This window comes from Anneissia japonica, unplaced genomic scaffold (assembly GCF_011630105.1).
Source record: "Anneissia japonica isolate Jap-2015-1 unplaced genomic scaffold, ASM1163010v1 scaffold288069_len450862_cov184, whole genome shotgun sequence".
In the NCBI taxonomy this organism is placed as follows: Eukaryota; Metazoa; Echinodermata; class Crinoidea; order Comatulida; family Comatulidae; genus Anneissia; species Anneissia japonica.
Window position 1 is genome coordinate 220978 of NW_022746790.1, and position 23728 is coordinate 244705.

The following is a 23728-nucleotide window of genomic DNA, read 5'->3' on the forward strand; positions in this document are numbered from 1 at the left end:
CCACGGTTGACATTTAAGGATATCAACATAGATTGATGACTTAAAGTCGATTCAAATAAATTATACCACATAACTGATACAATCTGACTTGTTAATTTCAAGACATATTATATATATATATATATTTATATAGTTTATGTATATTTAAAACTTTATATGGTTTGTATATATAGGCCTATAGAAAATTAAACCTGGTTGATGGCATTTATATTATAATTAATGAGCACAGCAAACAGAAAATTAATGAATGCAAAACAATGAATCATGAAAAAAAAATGCATACTCACGGTACTATGTGCTGTACGATACGAGCGGACAATTGATGTCGATGCTTTTATATTGCATAAAAATTACAAAATGTATATATGTATATATATATATCATATGTACTATTTAATTAAGTATCACAATTGTACACATTTTTATTTTATAATATATAATAATAGAGCAGACACTTCTAAGATACATCACTAGTTTTCAGCATCATAACTGCTATTTAAAGCTAGTTAAGAACTTTTTCATTCATATCAAAATCGAATGGTGAATGCATAATATACACACGCCCAAAATATTTTCGCAGCCATAACTCTACAGTGATTGGAGCTAATATGTTACAATTTTATCTATATATGTTTTCAATTATAGGCCTATGTGTTTTACTTCAGCTAACTTTTATCTCTGTTCATTCAATTTTAACGGAATAGGAAAACTATTATTGGGAGTTTTAATATTTTGGGCGAAATTCGATGTTGGTCAATGGTTGTTACTTGTTACTTGTGGGCCTATAGCACTTTGCCTTGAAGTTATACGAAGCGCTATTAGCCACTTTACAAAACTCAACAAAATCCCTCCGAGTAAAGCTTGAATGGAACCAAACTCAAACAAAGTGTGCAATCTTTTAAATCATGCAATAAGACAGTAACTGGAAGCAAAAAGGTTCGATAGAAAATAAGAAAACAGACAAAACAACAAACAAACAAGATCTTAAACAAGGTGAGAGGAAACTATTGAAATAGGTGTTTTTAGATGGGCTTTGAATTGTCTAAGCGAATCGCAAGACCTGAGGAAATTAGGCAAACCATTCCAAAGTTGGGCAGCAATGGAAGGAAATGAATTGTCACCAATTGAACACGTTGGATGGTGTTGGAAGGTCTTGTTAAAAGCACATGGGCACGTACTATTAGGTAATCGGAAATATAAAAAGGGCAGAAGCTAGAGAGTGATTAGAGAGAAGAAGTTTAAAATGAATTCTTTCTTGGAAAGGCAACCAATGAAGTTCGCGAATAAGGGAAGAGGTATGAGTGTGTGTCATACAAGAAAAAGTGAGTCTAGCAGCAACATTTTGAAGTTTCTGCAGGGGGCATCATAAATCTCTTTTATATACAGAGAATTACACTAGTCCAGTCGTGAAGGACCGGTGCCTTCACAGCAGCATGGCAGGTGTCCCTATCGATGAACTTTCTGATTCTTCATAAGTTTCTAAGATGAAACTTAACAGCCCTACTAACTTTAGATACTTTTAAGCAGAGACTTGCTGATGAGTCAATAGTTAATCCAAGTGTGCGGACAGTTCCAGAATGCCGGTGTCCCCTAATGACAGATGTATACCTTTAACATGATCTAAGGAAAGATTATTATTAGAAGCACAACTCAGTCTTCTTTTCATTTCAGTTTGTTACATAACAGTCACTGCTAAATATCAGCAATACTGAGGGACAGTCCTGTAGGGTGGAGTCTACTTGGATTACTGGAGTCAAAAGTTGCGTAAAGTTCATCCGTGTAAAAGTGGAATGCCATGTAACACCAGATAATTTTACTGAGTGGACAAATAGTTGACGACCTTTTGACCTCCCGTGGCATAATTAACGATGCAATAACATTGTCCTTTATACTAAATCATAGGAAATGTATTACTCTACACGTTGATACTAAAACAAGAACATATATTCAGTTAGTAAAAAGTTGTGGGCATAAATGTTACCCCCACTCTATATCAATCCTAATAGTGAACAAAAAAGCACCAATCTTTTAAGTCTGTTTACATGCACTGGAAATTGCTTTGGTAACAAGGTAACTGAAAAAACCCAAATAATTTCAGTTATATAGCAGGTGGTGCATGGGGGTGTTTGTATCCCCTATACTATATGTATTATTATTAATGGTTAGTCTGAGGTCTGAGCGTCGTCTATGGTTAAGAGATTGCCAATTACCGTAACAGAACACATTGGATGCTGTCAATGTTTTCGACAGAGAATACCATGGGTTACACTCTTCCATGGCAGGCCCTTTTTGCCACCGTGCCCGTTTCCACCCGGCCTTTCTCCACCCGGCCTTTCACCACCCGGCCATTTGCCACCACCCGGCCTTCTGCGAGTCTTAGGACCGTTGACACCTGGCATTTTCCACCCGGCCTTTTGCCCTCCTAGGCCAATTTCTATCCTAGGCCCGTTGACACCCGGCCTCCGGCCACCCGGCCTTTTACTACCAAAGTCGTTAACACTCGGCTTTCACCACCCTGCCCGTTACCACTCTAGGCCCGTTGTCACCCGGCCATTTGATATCATAGGCCCGTTGACCCCGAGCCTCTTGCCACCCGGCCTTTTACCACAAGACCCGATACCGCCCAGCCCTTTTGCCACCCGGCCCGTTACCACCCTAGGTCCGTTGCCACCTGCATAGCATACCTCAATGGCATTTCATTCGGTATTTTTGTCTCCATTCCACCCGTGTAGGTTAGGGATGGATTGATTGTTTTGCAGCTTTCTTTATTAACATAGAATTGATGGTTATATTAGGATGATTAAATACACAACATAAAGTAAACATAATATTAGTATTTGGTTTGCCTTTTCACAATGTTGGTATTTTAGGTGGGTCATCGTTGTTTTACAATGCTTGACAATACACAAGCTAATAATAATAATAATAATAATAATAATAATAATAATAATATAATAATAATAAAATAATAATAATAATTATTATTATTATTATTAAAGTAATAATAATAATTAGGCCTATATTATTATTATTATATAAAATTATTATTTATACTTTACCGTGAAAATACTAATGATGATAATATGCTACTACTACTACTACTACTACTACTACTACTACTACTACTACTACTACTAATAATAATAATAATAATAATAATAATGACGATGATAATGATACAACAGTCAAAAAATATATAAATCTATTTTTACTCAAATGTGGCAGAAGGCCGGGTCGCAATGGGCCAAGGGTGGAAATGGTCGGTTGGCAAACGGACATAGAAAGTTCCGCTCTTTTTTAAACTTTCTATGTCCATTTGCCAAGACAAGACGAGTGGCAAAAGGCCGAGTGGGAAAATTCCGGGTGGAAATGAGCAAGAAATGGGATGAATTAAAAGTGCTACAATTATTTACTTTTATAGGCCTATTACTCTGTTTTGTATCATATGGACATTGTTTCCGAAATCATGAGTATAATTAAAGTAAAATAAAATATAATTTAAAAAAATAAATTAAAAAAAATAATGAAAAATAATTAAAAAATATATATATAATAAAATATAATTAGATTTTAAAATACTTTCGAGGCCCATACACACACCAAAAATATTTTACTATATAGTTTCAAACAAAACGATATGATTGTATAAATTGATTATGCATACAGTAATTGATGGATAATGTATGTATATAAATAATGTATGTAGCAAAACAAACGATATAGATAATTTATTGACAATTTATATAATATATATATTTAATGATCTAATAGAATAACTTTTAGGTTATATAAATAATTATGAGGTCGACAGTTAGCATTCATATGTTTATACCATTTGATTTGAAAAGACTTTCTCTGTTGCCGACATTGTTGTAAGTAATGCTACCCTCCATGATTAGCCATTGTTACATTGTCTGTGATGTAGAAATGGCGTTAACTCACTTGGTGTGGATGCTCTGGTTAAAAATAGACAACCCCTAACCTTCAGACAAAAAATGTTTCACTTGGTAGTCTGGTATATCTTCTCACTTAAACTCATGTAATTTAGATACCGTATTTATTAGAATACAACTCCACTGGCAAAGTATTGTTGAGAAGGGAGGGGAGTTTATTCGAGGGAAGCGTTTATGTTTATTCCAAATATTGTTCTGGGAGTTTATATAAATACGGAGTTAAGACAAAAAATAGGCTTTTGCTTTAGTTCATCTGATCTATACGCGTGTATGTTCACCCGTTACAAAAACTCTTCTCTAAACAATGGATGTATGACATTAATCAAACAATGCTTGGTACCTGCTGGAATAAAAATAAAATAAATTTGCGTCTGAAAAATATTACCTAGTTCTGCCTACATTATTAGATATTCTAGATTGCTCAATAGTAAACTGAGAGTGCACCATAGAGCTATTAAACAATTCTTATAATATCTCTATGGAGTGCACATAACATATGAATGACAGAGGTCGCTGTGCAAAATTCTCCCAAAAAAAAACATGATTCTGTTATAACCCAGAGTCACTGCAGAGAATGAGTTTCATTTTTTTGGTAGAATGTGTGCTCTCTATTATATTATTTATTTTTTGAGGTTAGAAAGGGTCTAACCGATTTTAATATTATTATATAATATGTATATCAAATATTACGTCATTCTTCTTATTTAATTAAACTTTTATATTGACGCAATTTGCGTTTTATAAAGCGTTTCAAACTAAGTGCTGCTAGGTTAACGCAAAATTACCTTGAAACTACTCCAAAAATCTCCCCTTAATTTCACTGTAAAGTAGAACTACGAAACATGACTACAAACGATCCCAAGCAAGTAAAATGTAGAACATTAATAGTACGGTATGTCTTGAGAATGATGTTGCTTCCACTAGTTTTGTTTACAGTCACTTAGTGGAGGGGGGGGGGGGGGGGGAGTTTATTCGAGGGAAGCGTTTATGTTTATTCCAAATATTGTTCTGGGAGTTTATATAAATACGGAGTTAAGACAAAAGATAGGATTTTGCTTTAGTTCATCTGATCTATACGCGTGTATGTTCACCCGTTACAAAAACTCTTCTCAACAATGGATGTATGACATTAATCAAACAATGCTTGGTACCTGCTGGAATAAAAATAAAAATAAAATAAATTTGCGTCTAAAAAAAATATTGCCTAGTTCTGCCTACATTATTAGATATTCTAGATTGCTCAATAGTAAACTGAGAGTGCACCATAGAGCTATTAAACAATTCTTATAATATCTCTATGGAGTGCACATAACATATGAATGACAGAGGTCGCTGTGCAAAATTCTCCCAAAAAAACATGATTCTGTTATAACCCAGAGTCACGACAGAGAATGAGTTTCATTTTTTGGTGGAATGTGTGCTCTCTATTATATTATTTATATTTTGAGGTTAGAAAGGGCCTAACCGATTTTAATATTATTATATAATATGTATATCAAATATTACGTCATTTTACTTATTTATTTAAACTTTTATGTTGACGCAATTTGCGTTTTATAAAGCGTTTCAAACTAAGTGCTGCTAGGTTAACGCAAAATTACCTTGAAATGCATGAACAATTTTCGCCCTTAACTTATAATATTATTACGCAAGGTAGATGAGTTTAAAATTCACTGGCTTTGTTTGGCGCACATCACACATTATAAACATTACAGCCTTAATTCGCGTCTCACTGACGTCAAGTTGGTTTCCATGATTTTGTTTTAGCTTCATAATTTTTATTTTTGTATTTCATTTATTTTTCACTTTATAATTCTTTTCATTATTTTCTTTTACTTCGTAATTTTAACATCAGTTCATAATATGATGATAAAAAACCATATTATTATTATTATTATTATTATTATTATTATTATTATTATTATTATTATTATTATTATTATTTATTATTATTATTATTATTGTTATAGGATGGCAAGCGGTCCTTGTAGTTCCGTTTCTTATGGTCTACTTAGACGTTTAGGGGGTTTTTTTTGCGCATTTAATTTCATTTTTGATTATTTAATATTTGTTTTAGACCTATGTTAACTCTTACATACGGTAGCCTATTTGTTTGTTTATTTGCAGCTCGGTATTTTTGCTGTATCTTTTAATGTGTACACTGTAAAAACAGCGTGAAGGATTTAGGCGTATTTAAAGCTCAACGCAATTTTGTCCAGCTTTTGGGTGACACGTTAAGCTAAACGTGTATAGAATAGTCATGTGTTTAAGTTTCCGATATGTTTAGCATTTTACAGTGTATTTTTAATGTTTTGAAATACTGTAAACCAAATGAAAAAGAAGGTAGATCCTATCAGATAGGCCTATGTACGTTCACCTTTCACTGATTTGAATTCCAGGGGGATTTAGGAAGGCCGACAGGCCCCGCCCCACCCCTTTTTGGAAATATTTAAAAAAAAAAGAAAGAAAGAAAGGAAAGAAAGAAAAAATCGTGCTTGTCAAATTGATCGCCCAAAGAGCCTCAGAGGTTATTTTCGGGCGTCTAGAACACCAAATTTTCGCGGGGCATGCCTCCGAAACCCTAGTATAGTGTTATCTCAATTGGCCCCCTCGGTCCCCCTTTGGACATCTCTGGATCTGCCCCTTAAATTTATAAAATTCATTATACCAGCAATATAAAGCTCTATGTAAAAAAAAAACCAAACAACTGTATTTTTCATAACTTCTGTTACTTGGCAAGGAAATATTTGTTCCATTTTTCTTTTAAAAACTCGTAATTTAGCCTAATAAACTAAGCAAAAACCAGCCGTTTATAGGAAAAATTCAAAATTGAGGTTTTGGTGTTTATCGATTCGGCATGTATTTTTCTTTAATAAAGTGTATAATTGATGGAAATTGGTTGAGTATTAGCGAAGTTGTGAATATGCATTTGATATCAGCCGTGTAGGTTTTGAGAACAGCTTCCAAAGATTCCAAAATCGATAGTTTATTAATAAGGTTTGTATTTTAAAAATAATTTGAAGTTAAATTTAGTCATTGATATTTTGCAGATATGTTCTTCAATTATATCTTCTTTTATAAAATGCAAAAAAATGTTCAGAATTCTGATTCTCGAACAATTTGGATGCTTGTGGGAAATTAGAAATTGCGACAAACGGCGGGTTTTGGTCGAGCCGGTCACATTTATTAGCATATCACACGTATATCTTTAAATATTCAGGGAAATTAGGAACAGCTTAATGTATAGATAGCCAAAGAATTAAAATCGTTCAGTTATGACCTTTAAAATCTGTGTCATTTCAGTGAGCTTGTTCTTCTTTGGATAAAGTTTCCTCACTAGGCTCGCAACACGATCGAGGAACCTTTAAAAACGCTTCATAACCGAATGAGGAAACGCGCTGTAAATGCTCATTAACATCCCGCAACATAACATATTGTCTGCCACCGAGCGTGACTAATTCTTAACACATAGCCTACTTATAGTGTAGTGTAATTCTCTCACAAAATGATGTCATACTAAATATCAGAGAGCCCACATTGATAAAAAAAAAAGTAGAAAAGGAAAACATGAATATGTATTCTAATCTAAGACATAATGGTTTTCCTAATGCAACTCATAGCCACATTTGCACAACGCTGTTAGATTTACAACGTGGGACTCATACGAAAACCACTTTAATACTGCTATTGACGAAGAATCAAAGATAGATTCTTTTTTGAATAATGATGAGATAAAATAAGCAATGAAAGGTTTTGTCGTGAAGATGTAGCTTGGTGGTTTGGTGGTTCAGATGCTTGGTTTCCAGTGTCTTAAGGTTCAAATCCTGCGATGCGATCATCTCATGACTAAAGGACATTTCCCTTTCAATATTTCAACAATGAGACTTTATTATTTTTTTATCTAGAATTTGCAGAAATGGTCACCCTCTACAATGATAGTGTAAAACAAATACTCAAAATTCCCCACATCATGTTACAATGTTTAGTGATTTTGACGTCATTGAAAAAAAAAATGATAATTTTAGTTGACAGTAGTTTTATACGATAATAATCCGATCTGTCGTTCAGCCTGGTACCAGGAATTGACAGCAGCAGTGCAATGTACGGTACTCGCACATCACAGCGTCATTTATTTTGTTATACCGCCCTCAATTACTGTCAGTTTGTAACGTCAATAATGCACTTGCAATACTGTTACTACACTAATTAAAATAATACTATAAACAGTATTCAGTAATATTAATGGTCTGAAAACCAAATATTGCCTCTCAAATTAATAGAATACCCAAAGAATACCCAACCTAACCAACCCAGTCGAACTATTAGGCCTAATAATCTTTAACATAATGGAGGTCTGAACGCGATTTCACGAAAGTATCCCCAATTTCTACAGCCATGACCCTGGAAATTCAATTAGCCGGCCAAATTTGTCCCATGAAGCAATTTAATTAAAATGAATAAGTATATAAATAAAATGAAAAGTTATTCGATGAATAATTCAACCCCTGAGACATTTAACACCCTCTACTGAGAGTGATGAGCACGTTGTCGGCCTCAATAGAATTTATATAGCGCAAAATAGATCGTTGGACAATGTTTTGCTGCTATCTTGCGACGATAGGGACCCGAAAACGTGCCCACGAGTATTTTGGAGCTTTACATGGCAGCACCATGGTTTGCAAACAATGCAAAGCCAACTCTCAAATCGTGACAAAATAAAATAAAATGCATCAGAGTATTCTTTTTTTAAGATCAAGTCTTCAAAGCCGATTTTATATGCACCTGTTCGACGATTGTTGTTTTAAAACTTTTCTCTCTGTTTTCATTTAAAAAAAATACTGGGTAGCCTATTCAGTACGGTAACTACTGGTCTCCCACGGGGCCTAGTCATGCTTTATTCTCTGATGGGGCTTAGAGCAGGAGCGAATCCAGAGATGTCCAAAAAGGGGGGGGGGGAAGCCGGAAGGAAGGGGGAAAAGTTGGGTCGATCGAGACAACACTGCCCTAGGGGGAAATTTTTGTTCTAGACGCCCGAAAATAACATTCGAGGCATTCTGGGCTAATTTTTTTTCTGTTTTTTTAACCTTCTTTAAGGAGGGGGACCGGGGCCGGGCCGCCCCTTCCCCCTTTTCCCCTAAATCTACCCCTGTAGGGGTGGAGTAGTTTTAGTCGTGATAAAAAGTCCTGCTGTTACATGAATTGAACTCAGGATATGACCATAAATTGGTAGGCAAGCATGTTATACCGCGTTCACATGTCTTAGGTCGCTGGCGAGCGGACAACCGGCTCGCGAGCCGGGCCTTCATGTGAGCGGTTTTTGTCGTGGGTAACCCAAGACCACTCACTCTCGATCGACTCACGATGCAACTCGCTCTCGAACAGCCGCTTGCAAGTGGGTCGCCAGTGAGCTGTGACCTCTTTTGTGTGAAAGCCAATCAGATACAAGCATCTCTCCGGGGTCAGAGTAGTTTGCTTGTTCGCAGTTAATTTAAGAACGCTATTTTCAAAATCGTTGCGGTTTTAGCTGTTGTACGTTATTTTTCATTTAAATATCCCTAAATACCCTCCATGTCAACTCCAACTGGATCTGGCCCTTGGGCCTGTTGGACCGAGGGAGAAATTAGTGACTTGTTAGAGATTTGGGCAGAACCCGAAATGTTAGTGGAAGACAGAAAAAGTCAAACATACACGAGAAAATCGCAGCTAGATTTTCGTTTGCGCCAGGCCACTCGCCGACGACGGCACGGCTAATCCAAACAAAGTTGCAGGACCTAAACTAAGAAAACAGTACAAATATTTTTACCTAGAGAAGGTGAATAAATCGGGATCTTGGGCCCCAAACTGGCCGGTTACCACAGAATTAGGAACATCGGCGATCGCCCAAAAATGTCAGGTGGGGACCATTAAAGAATCGTCGATGCCACCTCCACCCAGGTCTAGGGTCAGAAATCGCAGGCCTAGCATGTCTAACCAATTGGGGATGTGACGTAAATTTATTTCCGGTCGCCTCGAAAGCGGCAGCGAAGGCAGTTTGGCCATTTTTTTCTAACACAATAGCTAAGAGCAGAACACAAGGCTGTGAGAGACGTTTTTATTCGTGGGACGGGCAAGGGGTTCGGCCAATTGTAATAAGGGATGACCCGAAATCAGCATGCCCACACTACCACGCACTAAACGAAATACTTGGGGGGAAAACCAGTGTAAACCCTCCAGCTGGACTCCTCGGCCAGTCTAATCAACCGCCTAGGCCTAGCTTACGCCTATAGTCTCGATCTAGCATAAACTAGTCGCGCGAAAATCAACATATGAACCTAGATTTTTCAACTTTGTCACAACAATTGCCGATGTTATACTATTGTGGCCTAAGTCCCACATTCTCTCTGCTATCCTTTCGTGGACACCAGCCTTCTGACGATACAATATATCTTCAACTTTTTCGGCGATTTCTGGCTCCCTCCAGATATCTATTAAATATTCCTGCGCATACGTCCAGAGATGCCGTTTCTTTACTGACTTTTCGGCCATCATTTGCAAAATAAGACTTGTTGAAATTAAAGTACACAGATCAGGGAGACTGCGTCAATTCTGGATGGTGTTTATGACAGTAACTAAAAAACGCGCTAACCAGCGAGCATGGAAGGTCACTTTTTAGTCGACATAATTTACTCGACGGGCTTAGTCGAGTTGTGGCCTTCATCTCGCCATACTTGAGCGGTCATACTCAAACTTATGGCGAGATCATCTAGCTCATCCACTAAAATTATCTCGCCATAGTTGGATATGAAGGGGGCTAATCTCGCTCACGACCCAGCGCCTATTCAGTGGTGGCGAAAGAATTTGCCCGACGGGGGTCCGAGGTCGCTGACGAAAAAAATTGGGCGTGGTCGGGCTTCGCTCAAAATCTCTCGAAAGTGTTCCAGGGAGCGAAGCCCCCGAAAAATATTACAATTTAGGGGTATCAAAGGCTTATTTAATCGATTTTGAAGTCTACTAATATGTAGAAAATACACATTTTTTTCTCCCCGACGAGTTGTGCTTTTTCTCCAGACGGGGCCATGCCCCCCGGTCCCCCGTTGGCACCACCCCTGTTTTTTATGCATTTTCTTATAGCATTTCCTCATAATGTAAAACCATCACGACTAGTTATTGCTTACTACGCGCTGCACTGGCTCATTTTAAACACAAACATCGAGGTTACACGTGTGGCTATTCGTGTTATCGCAGTCGGTCGACATTAATCTCCAACTATCTTATCAGCTTGTCATTTGCTTTTAAAGACTAAAATACAAGGAATTCAAAGGGGGTAAAAACCCCAAAACGATGCCCTGTGGGGAAGAGGTGCTTGAGGAAAAGCTATAGCGTTGAAAACGTGCTTTGATATGCAGATAGTACAGTTTGTAACCGTCATGTCCCTATTATCAAGGCCCCTTCATGCGTAACGGATCTACTAGGAGAAAAGCCATAAGCGAGGCAAAAGTTGACACCAACAGAGTACGATCCGAACCCGTCCGCAATGTTGGTTCAATAACAACTACCATGTATTATACTTATGGATCTTAAATACACGGACGTATTCACATCAATATAGAGAAACAACAACATCGCTATGGGTAAGTGTCTATTGGCTGAATAATATTTCTCCAGAATATTTCATTCTCGAAACTGCTTGACAGGGTACAATTTGGTGTGTTATTTAACGGTATAGGAACGTACTTAACTGTATACTGTTAACTATTTACGCATGACATTACATGTTTTGTTTAGGCACCCTTTCATGGTGCAGGCCCTCGTGTTATAGTGTAACTATAGGGTATCTCAGATAGACGATTAGAATTATAAGCACTATTGTGTCCGGTGTAGGACTATTTATAGGACGAATCACATTATATACGACGACAGTTATGCTGAATTACATAGTTTATAGTTGTAATGGTCCATATAATGCTCTTGAGCCGCATATAATAATGGATCATTTCATGATATGCCTCCTGTGCTGAGGCTGAAATGTGTAGGCCTATCAGTTATAAATACAGGAATTATAATCAACGTTGGAATGATTCATGAGTGTTCTCTGTGAGTGTTGTGGTATGCAGCGTTGCCATATGCAAATTCCATTCAGTTATTGGCTATATTAAATATGACATTTTGCGGAAAATTAAACGTCAGTTTAAATAACAAATGAAAAATATAAGTGGCATCAATTATCTTCGATTAAGAATATTCGTATTATGAGTTATCCTATAATTGACTTCATTTTGTGAACATCTTGGGGATTAGGCATTATGGTAAGAGCAGAAACCGAAGCCCGACAATGGGCCTATAGGTCTGGTTTACCTGTTAATATATTGTCAATTAGACCTCAATCATTGGAAAGGTATTCAGCAGAGACATAAGCATAAACATTACAAGCATATCTTGGTCTTGAATTACTGAAAGATGCATACCACCCAACTCTAGCTCAGGTGTCATAAAGTGGTGTAATTAAACTATATCATGTGATCTGAGAAGGGGCCTTGATGGGTTCTAGTCCGTCCCTTTGCTTTAACCATGGAGGCGTCACGACACTACCTACTACCCCGATAACCTAAAATTTGAAGAAAGGACAATAGATGGCCTTCATCTCATACAACGATGTACGGTAATTACTACACTCATGTACAAGATGTTGTACAGTACGTGATAAACCAACTACAGTATAAGCACAGGCCTACTGTATATATGTTGTCATTCTTAATCTTATATTTTTATACTGTACAGTAAATAGAATTTGATAGCCAGTTGTTGAATTTGGGAGGGTTTTCAAATTGGGTCTAGTTAGGTGATTGTGGTGGTTATCATGATTGTTTTAATTAACTCTAATATAATAGATTATATTTTTATACTATTGAATTGAATTGCAATTTAGATGATAATTGTTGAATTTGGGTGGGTTTGCAAATTCCACTGGTTGCCTAATAGGGATTAGTGTTGGGGTACTAGATGAGGTTTTCTCTTGGTTCATGTATTTTGATGTCGTGCAATATTATTAGGTTTTATAATTCGATTTTTCTAAGTATGTTTATATTTTTATACTGTGCACAATTGTGTAACATTGTAAAAGAAATTATTGGCCATTTTGATTTACGGGTATATTTTTTTGATGTTTTTTTTTTGTGAATTTGGATTCAATTGGGTCACTTTTATTAGGATCTTCTGATGTAAAATTAATATATTTAGTGTGTGCAATTATACGTTCGAGTTCTTATAATATTTGTCTTGTGTATGGAAGAAGAGTTGGAGAGGTACTGTAGATTTTAACCACTTTTGTCTCCAGCTTTCCTCTTTCATTTTGATTTTAACGTCAAAAATAAGTATAACGCCGTACACTATTGAATTATGATTGTGTATACTATATTTGACGGGAAGCATAATCATAATTCTAATAGCTGAGCGTAAAGATTTAAACGCAAAGAACGTGTTTTGAATGTTTACTAGAACACATATGGCTACAACTCAATGTCAGCAGAGAAGAGGCCCCCGATGATAGGCCAAAGTTTATAAACGGTGGTCACTTATTAGCTTATGATTCGATATTTGCTCTAGTTGAAAAGTTCAAAAACAACGTATTTTCGATGCCATTAAATAATAGGCTTGTAATAAAAGGCTTACCAATACTTGGTGATAATAAAAGAAAAGTGCTATGTACCGATCTGTGGTTAACACTCATAACCACAGTTTTTCTCTAATGATCCATTTTATTTTGTGTAAGTTAGATCACAATGGTTAATCTTGTTAGCGGATTTTTTTTATCTGTTTTCTTAAATAAATTACTATGTAGACTTTTACAGTACCGTATATTTCTAGGATTTTGTTTTCAAATTTGTACATAACGATTAATATTGAAATAAATAATAAAGAAATAAATAATAAAGTTCATAAAACTCAATTAAACACAAGGAGGTAAGAAAGGATATGTAGAGAGCAGAATGAAGATTGAAAAAAGCAAGAAAAAAAAGCTTAGACCTATAAAAAAAGACACACAACATAATAATGTGAAAAAAATCCAGCTGTGAATTTAGCGCAAAAGCAAAATACAATTAGGATTTAAATTAGGTTAATAATAACATTAAAAACAATAATGATACTGTTCAAAACTGCACTGTTGGTCAAGATTGTCGAAGTATGAGTACTTTTGCATTTGTTTTGGTTTTTTTCTTCTCTCTTGTTGTTAAGCGCTTCGAGGTTGTGTCAACGTGAGGCGCTATATAAATCCAGAATTATTATTATTATTATTATTATTATTATTATTATTATTATTATTATTATTATTATTATTATTATTATTATTATTATTATTACTATTACTATTATTATTATAGTATTATTATTATAGTATTATTATTATTATTATTATTATCATTATTAGAATTCATATAGAAAATGATTTAAAGCACTTCAAATTAAAAATTTTAAACAGGTACAGTTATTAACCAAATTTCGTTTAGGGATTTTCGATACTGAAATAGATTGTATGAGATAACAATATGAAATAAAAAAAACATGTACAGTATATTATGTTACTTCAATGAAGTTGAAGATGAGTAGGCCTGTAGACCACTTTCTGTCAAATTGTCCTTTTTATAGTAACCTAAGAGAAAAGTTATTACCAGTCTATTTTTACAATTATCCAACTGAAAATAGACTAAGTTTATAAATGTAATGTCAACTGACAATTTTACATTAATAGAAAAAATATATATATTTATCTTGCTTATAACGAAAGAAGTAATTGTGTTAACTAATATTATATCTGATTTTGTAAACATTTGTTTTTATGCTCCGGGCAGTTGGCTTATGTAGGCCTATTCGAAATAAATACCCTAAACATTGAGTCTAGGGGAAGACAACAAGATTAGTAATTCCCTAACTTTATTATATAATCGTAAATTATGTTAGTGTTTGTCATTAATCATTTACCGCTCATGTCATACAGTATTCTTCATTTTTCTTTTTCTTATTTATTAGAACTAATACTATATACGCGTACTTGTACTGTATAGGGTATAATCAAAAAGTATTACGATATCTACAGTAGGCCATGTGTACCTGTACATTGTGTTTATTTTATGATTAATACACTTTTACCAATATAATGTCGGAGGTACTGTAGCCTAACGAATGTACAATATTCTTGGAATCAAGAAATCAACTTCTCAATACCGTTTATACTTTAGGTATTTATTGCTTGAAATTATGGTAGGCCTATTCCATTCAATAGTTTTTATTATTTTATATCATAAGCACTTACACAGGAAACTCCAAGTATCGACGACAATCATGGAGTGTCTTGTGTCATATGGGCATGACCATCATCGACCAGCTAAAAGTCAAGATCTAGGATAGTTTCATAGGTCTACGTTTCCTAGTAGTTCTTAGTCACGGAGGCCTGGTTCTGAACAATCATGTAAAATCTACGTCGATTACGGTATTTCAATATCTATCCTTTCATTATTAATTGCATCAAAAGGACTTTGCTAAGCACCAGCAGTTAACCAGACAATAAGTTACAAATAAGGCAATACAGGAAATCCAAACAAAGACGCTTGTAAAATCTCAAAAATAACCTTTTCGGAATAAGGCAAAATTAACATTAGGTCTATCCTTTTTAAGATATGCCTTAAACTTAGTTTAAGTCGGAAGCTCATGTGATTGAATATGGTAATTATTTTCAGTGAATAAGCCAATTTAATCACGTCCGTCGTTTATCTGAGGGGTACAGCATAGCGGAGGAGATCAGAATAATATATCATCACCCACCCAATTTAAAAACTCTAAAAATGAAAAAAAGTTTGAACTACTCATTTAATAGAAATACATATAACAATGTTCCACCGGATTGGATTTTTTCGGACTTGAAAGCCAAACACACTGAAATGTGCAAAACTAAAAAACAAAAGAGCTGTTAAGTTGTCATGGTCTGAAGTAGGCCTAATATTTTTATAGTATACGGTATTATTTAACATCAAGACCATTGGTCACGCACGCATTACAAATGTAAACTGGCGCACATGCTACACTTTTTGTTTAATGTAATTTTACTTCGTTTTGTCGTCGTTCGTATTATTCCACGGTCTGATGAGATTATGAGACCCATCAACATTTTTCGGCGACGCAATCATTAGTCGCGACCAGTTACGGTGGCTTAAACCATGTAAATAGATCAGTAAAATCAGCATCCCTATTCTCAGGAAGAGATGGCCATCCAGAAAATAACCAATGATTATCATAGGTGAGCGTAATTTGAATGGGATGATTAATTGATAATTTGAACACTGATCAGCATCGAAACAATCATATATATATCTGTCAAAGCATGGTCAAAGCAACCAAGTTTTTATTCGTGTGGTAGGCTACGGACCAATGTAATGAGTTCTCCTGTTCGTATGTTGATGTTGCTCATACTGTAATTCTTTCTGTATTGATGTTCTAATTCACATTGGGCGTATTCGACTGGTTCATTTCGTTGACTACGAATTTTCGTTGAGTATTATCTTCATTCGACTGGTTCGTAAAATAGACTTCGTTGTCAACGAAAATTAACTTGAAACCAGAGTACGTTAATCAGCGTTAAGTTACAACAACAAGCATGGCCAATTGTTGAGTTTAGAAACAACATTTGCGTTAATATAATTTAGATTAAATTTCAGAAAATAAAAATTACCGGTATAATATTTACCCACATGAAGTCAAAAAATAATTGTAGACTAACAGAATTCAAAAACTGGATGAAAATATTTTTTTAGGGAAAACCCATGCTGCCACAAGCTGAAGCAATCTTTACGCAGCGTGTATCGCGGTAACTATGCAGCCATTTTGTTTTATCGAATATTTACAAGTTTTCTATTCGACTGGTCGTCTTCGTTAAGTAGGATTTTACCGCTGCGCATGTGGGCGTGGTTTAACGAAGAACGACCAGTCGAATACGGCCATTGTGTTATGACATTTGTTTTTCTCCCTTTTTTTAAATAAAATAAATTGAAAAATATTAACTTATCGCACATACAATATTTTCAGTATTAGTAAGGTCAATCTCATTGAAAGACCCTTTGCAAACCCGTATAACACAGTGGATCACCCAGCTAAACAATAATCAATTATAAATAGAAATACAATATGGTGTCTGTCTCTCAAATTCATTGCTCCTGAATATGTATTGCACGGTGTTGGTAGCAATGATGTGCTGGAAACAATGGATGAACGTTTGCATTCATTGAGAAGGTACAGGTTTAAATCTAGGGTTACAAGTCCTTTGCTTTGTGTTTTTAATGCATATATGATCTGATATGTATTGTGGACGATACGTGCTTGATTTTTTTTTTTACGTCCGTGCATCTTAAACACTAAACACAATATTTATTTAATTGTCTAAATGTTGTGTAATAAATAGTATATTTGATCAATCTTCTGACTACTCGGTCATTTCAACTCGAGTGTATTTTTTTTTTATTACAATACATATTCAGGCATTAAAAAAGGTCAATTTTTGTCCACTTTTATTTTGTTTAATCTCGCATGACACGTTATTATGTTTTTTTTTCTGTCGGATTATAGGCTATTGTGTATTTAGACTGTGCCTTATTGTGTAGGCCTAATACTGTACAGCGTAAATATTTTCAATATTATAGCCGATTGAATGATAATAAAATACACCGGAGTCTAGGAATTCCAAAAATCAATATTTAAAATGAAATATGACAGCCTGAGTTAAAGATGTAGGTGCAGGTCATGTAGGCTACCCAATATTGGACCTTACTCATCTCAAAACACTAATGGATTTGTAAGTTTATAGTCCAATATAATACAGTAATAACTCCTTCAGTTGACCCGTCCCAGTTTACCAGCTTTTGAATAGCTAACATCCCTTCTTATTTGTTCACAAAAAATAAAATTATATTAATGAAGGGATATAAAGTACTGTTATTTATTTCAGTACGATGTACCAGTAACTCGTTGATCTGCGTACGGGTGGTACCGTACAGCAGTACCGTACCACTGAATTAAAACAAAAAACCGAATCAAACTTCACCAGGAAGAATGTGTAAAAGCCACTCCAAAACGTCAAAATACGAACAATTACAGGTTGAATAGGTTACGAAATAGCTAAAAAAATTGTTGCGACATTGAGATTTCGGTTGATCGATCGCCTGCAACTGAGTCTCCATAGATGGTTTTGTTGTATTCTGTTACAGTTGTTAAAAATGTCACAGATTACCTGATGCTAAACAAAAGCCTATTTTGTTGAATACTGGATGTATCGATGGTATTGGGTGTGTCGATATCTCTCACTGGATTTTTAGTGTGATAATCAATCACCATCCCAAAAAAAAAGAAAATATAGTCGTTAGAATAGTACGATTCTGATTGGCGATTCTAGGTATGGATTTGTGCATAAGTAATTGAGGAAGTCCGCGCAGAATTTTCTATATTTTATGTTGGTCAAATAATAAATGATAGGCCTAGACATGATTCTACATTATGAATAAAATTTAAAAAAAATTGCTTGATGCGTACGTAAAGATAACTAAAAGTACTGTACGTTAGCGGGATGCTAATGTGCCATAGTCTGTAAAATTTATGTAAATCATCAAAAACCGATTAGTTTTGATTTGTATATCAATAGAAATGGGAACTGATTGATTTGGTCCTTTTAAATTAACAAGTCGATGTGAAAATCGATTTTTTTAAAGGTTATCAGTATTTGACAGACGATCTAATACGATAGTAGGATACGATCACAATTATCAAAATGAAAACAAATAAAATATAAATAAAATAAAATATTTATGAAATTATTAATTAACAATCATAAGTAATAATGATGATAATGATATTAATTTAAACATTAACCCTCTAACATTTTGATTCATAACAATGATGGATATTATGAACTAAAACACTGTGACGTTTATATGAGTAATAATAAAAGCAATAATATTCATATAATATTACGGCATAAAATTTCAAACTTGTCAAATTAAATGGAATTACCAAAAAGGTAAATGTACGTTGGGATCTACGAAGTCACAAAAAAAAAAACAACCTATAGGAAATTGTTAAGACATTGAAACGAAAATTTGGAAACTTTTTCATTCAGAAAATAAACTATCTAATAACATAATAAAGTTCAATTATTTACAAAATAATATTATACCATATTCAGTTAATTTTATTATTGCAATTGAAAATGTACACCAATTAGTATGAGCATCTATCGGTCGCGTAATTGTGATGCAATTGAAACCTAGTAGTAAGCCCTCTTGTGGAATTCATTGTCAATTTACACGCTTCAGTAAACATTTAATAATCTAATAATCTATACTTTTACCATCTTTTTACCTTAGCATAGATCCGGTGTTGTCATAAACTGTCGTTTCGTTTATTGTACTGTAATTTGAAAAGCAAAACCTACCCATATGAAAGAATGCGTAATGTTGTGACATCGTCATTATCATCATCATCACCATCATCATCATCATCCTCATCATCATCATCATCATCATCATCATCATCATCATCATCATCATCATCATCATCATCATTATCATTATCATTATCATTATCATTATCATCATCATCATCATCATCATCATTATCATTATCATCATCGTCCTCGTCGTTGTTTTTGTTGTTTATATCATTATATTGTTGTTGTTATTATTAATATTATTATTATTATTAATTGATTTTATTGTTGTTAGTATTATTAGTATTTTAACTTATTTACACTACAACTGTTGTACTCTGTGTAATGTACAGTAGTTACTCAAATCAGTTTTAACACCTTTGGCCAACATTAAATTGTAGACATCAAAAATAGTAAACAAACTTTTTAACAATGATTTAAAAAATAATCTGTAATTGAAATATGTTAACATCGTATGGAATCAAGATAATTATTTGTATCACAGCATACATTGTAGACGACAATTGTTACCATGGCTATATAACGTTTATAAGCATGTGAGTATTTATAGACGCAAGTTGCGTCCTTTATTGCACAGTCGAGGATGTCACACATGCTAGCTACCCGATTGATTGTGATGTAATTCCGCTTTACTTTGTATGATTCAGTTTACCTCTAGAAAACCCCCATGGTATTAATTGTCCTAAATGGTAATATATTATGACACTTGTATATCTATTAAATGTTGTAAATTCTAGAAATGTCTCTGTCTTCAAAGTCGTTAAAGGGTGAAAAGAGGTTAAACATGCCACATTTGTCATTGATATTATCTACACTGCTTATCTTGGACTATTGTAATATTTACATGAGCTCCACTTGTTTTAAGTTACTTTACGCATACGTGATACTGTATAGTTATTATGATTAATTTAATTATATTGTACTGAAAATATCATCTGGGGTCAATAGTTTTCTCTCATTCTTTGGTTGCAAGTCAGCCGGAAATTATTAAATGTTGTTTTCTGGAAACAATCCTCCCATGACCGACAGCAGAATGGGAAATTAAATTGAAAATATAGATGGGATTTTTATATGATTTAAATTATTTATGACATGGTGGTATAACGATGATGCCAAATAAAACCCAAATAAAAACTTCATTTACTACCGGACAATCATTTAAAATTCGCCCTGGCAATATTTTTAAATACTTTAAAAAGTGCCTGATTATGCTTCTCTAAATTGACCTACTGAGATCTGAAATTACAAACTTAAAATTATTTCCCCACCCCCTAGAATCTCAGCCGCTGCATGCAAAGCAGTGACGTATTTATGGGGTGCAAGTGGCTGGTAACCCACTGGAAATTTTCGAAACACAAAATTAGCTAGAAATCACCTCATATCATCTTAGTTTGCCAGCTTACTGTAGCGTCTACTTAATGATCGAGTAACCCCCACTTCACATTCGCCCCCACCACATCCCCATCCATATTAAGACTCTAAGCTATATCTACGGTTGCAAAGGGCGTCTCCCACGCATACACCGCCCACAAACTCGTGAACATGATTCAGCCTTCCAGATTCGAGTTGTCACGGAGACTCTGTCGAAAGGAATTTAAGGTGTAATTTACATTACATTATTTTATGAAACGAGGCATAGTCCTGTATACAACGTAGGCCAAAAAAAGTGTGGAGAACTCTTTATTTTTAAGAATAATGATAATTAGGCCTATAATTGAGAAGATATTAGGGCAATGCAACTGACTTTTCTACAGTATGTAAAAAAATATACATTCAACAAGCATGAAATGTGAGATGAAAAATCAATACCTAAGCAAAACCGATATTTGAAGTTATTTATTTACTTTTTATTATAATTACTATGACTATGTGTACGTTATCATTAAGCTATATTTACCTCTTTTTTTTTTTAGTTTTGTAATATTAACCGTAGTTAAGTTACAGTATTTTCTTCTTAATTTACTGTGGATTTTTCTCTTTTGGATGCACCATAATTTTGGATGTGTGTCACCGTAATGAAAGTGATTCCAATATAGTACAACAAATCTCGGTACATCTCCGTATGCACGAGGGCGCCATTGGTACAGAGGAGATCATTAAGTGAATTCTATAATTTACTAACTACCACCGGTATAACGATCTAAGACCTATATATTTATTCAAATATTGACCAAAAAATAACATTTTGAATTATTTTTAGAGGGATTATTTTATAAATTAACCCGTTTATAAATTAATACCAGGCACATCTATGCAGTTAAACAATTATAATATAAATATATGCCTACATTATATAGGAGTTTTGCCTACATTATATACTAATATAATATAGTACAGTGCTCAAATATTTATAATTATAATACATTATGGATTATAGACAAATTTTTCTTCTTTACCCCCTTTGACGGACCCCCGAGGTTGCTATGAATGTGTCAGATTTTGCCGTGAACATTGGTCAGGATGAATCATATACAGTACATTTTATGGATGCACTCTGATATAAAAGTGAATGAATGAATAAATAAAGTATTACCACAAGACGTGCATCTCTTGAACTTGCTCACGTGCCTAAATATATGACCTTCTGTAATCGGATCTGAATTCCCAATGAAGCTTCAATGACCAAGTTGGTTAAGGCGTCTACATAGACAGAAACAGGTCCTGGGTTCGAATCTAGCAACAGCATTACATCATACTCGCAGATTCCTTTTTTTAGCGTTCAATATATATCGTGTGTGTATATATATATACATATATCAGCACATCAACCCTTTGTATAAAGGACGCTCAGTTCGCGCGCACTGCGACGCACTCGAGTAGACGCGCGCATTTGTATAATGATGCATTATATTTTGTTAGTTTACTAAAAAAAAATGTATGTAAAGTTATGATATGAATTTCAATGTATTCTGTTTTTTCTTTCTTTTTTCAGCCGGCGCGGCAGGTGCAATTGGCGGTCGTGTCGCCATGTTAAATGTGGCGTCCCGAGTGCGCAGGCCCAGTAACGCTTCTGTTTCAAATTACAACGGTGAAACTCAAGCAAACGGCGGAGTAATCAACGTAGGCTATGAGCCAGAGGTAGATATAGCAACAAAAGCAGTTACAGAATGGAAAGAAATACAAGAAAAGAAGAAACTATCAAAGGTGGAATTACAGCGCAAAGAGCGCAGAGAACTTGAGTAAGTCAATTTTAATCTCTCTTAAATGATATTTTTCATCTTACATTTTCGACAACGCTGCAGCGTAAAAATGAAAGTAACAGAAAAAAAAATCCAAAAACCGACAACTGGGATTAATCACAATATTTTCCTGACAACAGTACGATTGAGCTAAGTAACACAGAAGGCAATGGTTAAACATTAATTGAAAACCATAATCAACATTGCCTGGCAACCGCATGTTATCGTCATTATCATTGATGGAGATATTCTGATTTTAATTCAAGGACAAATATGCTTAGGAATAAATATTCAAGGCACAGATAATACATATGAATAAATTACAGCGAACATGCTCCTGTGTAAGACGCAGGCGGATGATTGGAGCGCAGATAGGAAATGTCGTTCAGTCGCCTATAAAATATGTGAATCCCACAAAAAGCAATGTTACTGTTATGAATAGATTTTGAGAATAGATTTAAGTAGAAACTGTGACATTTATTGCGGTATTGTCCGTGAACCATCGTAATTCGCAAGGTATTTGTCATCACTTATTTCTATTTTATGATGATTATTATTATGCAATGACGTCAACGGTACACTGTAAGCATTTTCTTAGTTTCCGTGTATAAGCTGACTTCAATAATTATCTCTATTTTGATAATCTTTTCCAATAAAATATAATATTGTGCTTGTTTGAAATAAATTTTGATTGTGTCACAAATAATGACAACAGGTAATGATGAACTACTCTTACAAATAATGACGAACCTGTAAAATTGCCATCTACTTTATACAAGATCACGGTATATTGTAATGCGTATTTAATTATGATTAAAAACACAAATTGTTCATAAACTACATTTTCTCAGTACTGGAATTACATCTTTTCTCGCAAATTGAATATGGCATACATCTAGGCCCTATGTAATTTATAATCAAAATTTATTATCCTATATGGTATGATAGTAGGTTTTATTGGATATTATACTATGTTGAACCTCTATTAAATGGACACGTTTGGGACCAAAAAAGTGTCCCTTTAATAGAACCATATTAAAGGGACACATTTGGTACCAAAATGTGTCCCCTTAATAGAACTCTATTAAAGGGACACGTTTGGGACCAAAAACGTGTCCTCTTAATAGAGGTGT

At 34.5% G+C, this 23728-nt stretch overlaps 1 protein-coding gene across 1 annotated transcript in view; it reads left to right on the top strand.

The window, feature by feature from the left end:
- LOC117120304 (voltage-dependent calcium channel type A subunit alpha-1-like) overlaps nucleotides 1–23728 on the top strand; it is a 187190-nt gene that overhangs the window by 9310 nt on the left and 154152 nt on the right. Inside the window, exon 3 of the mRNA XM_033265323.1 lies at nucleotides 22349–22595. Coding sequence (XP_033121214.1) covers nucleotides 22349–22595 — 247 coding nt within the window. The remainder of the gene's footprint in view (nucleotides 1–22348; nucleotides 22596–23728) is intronic.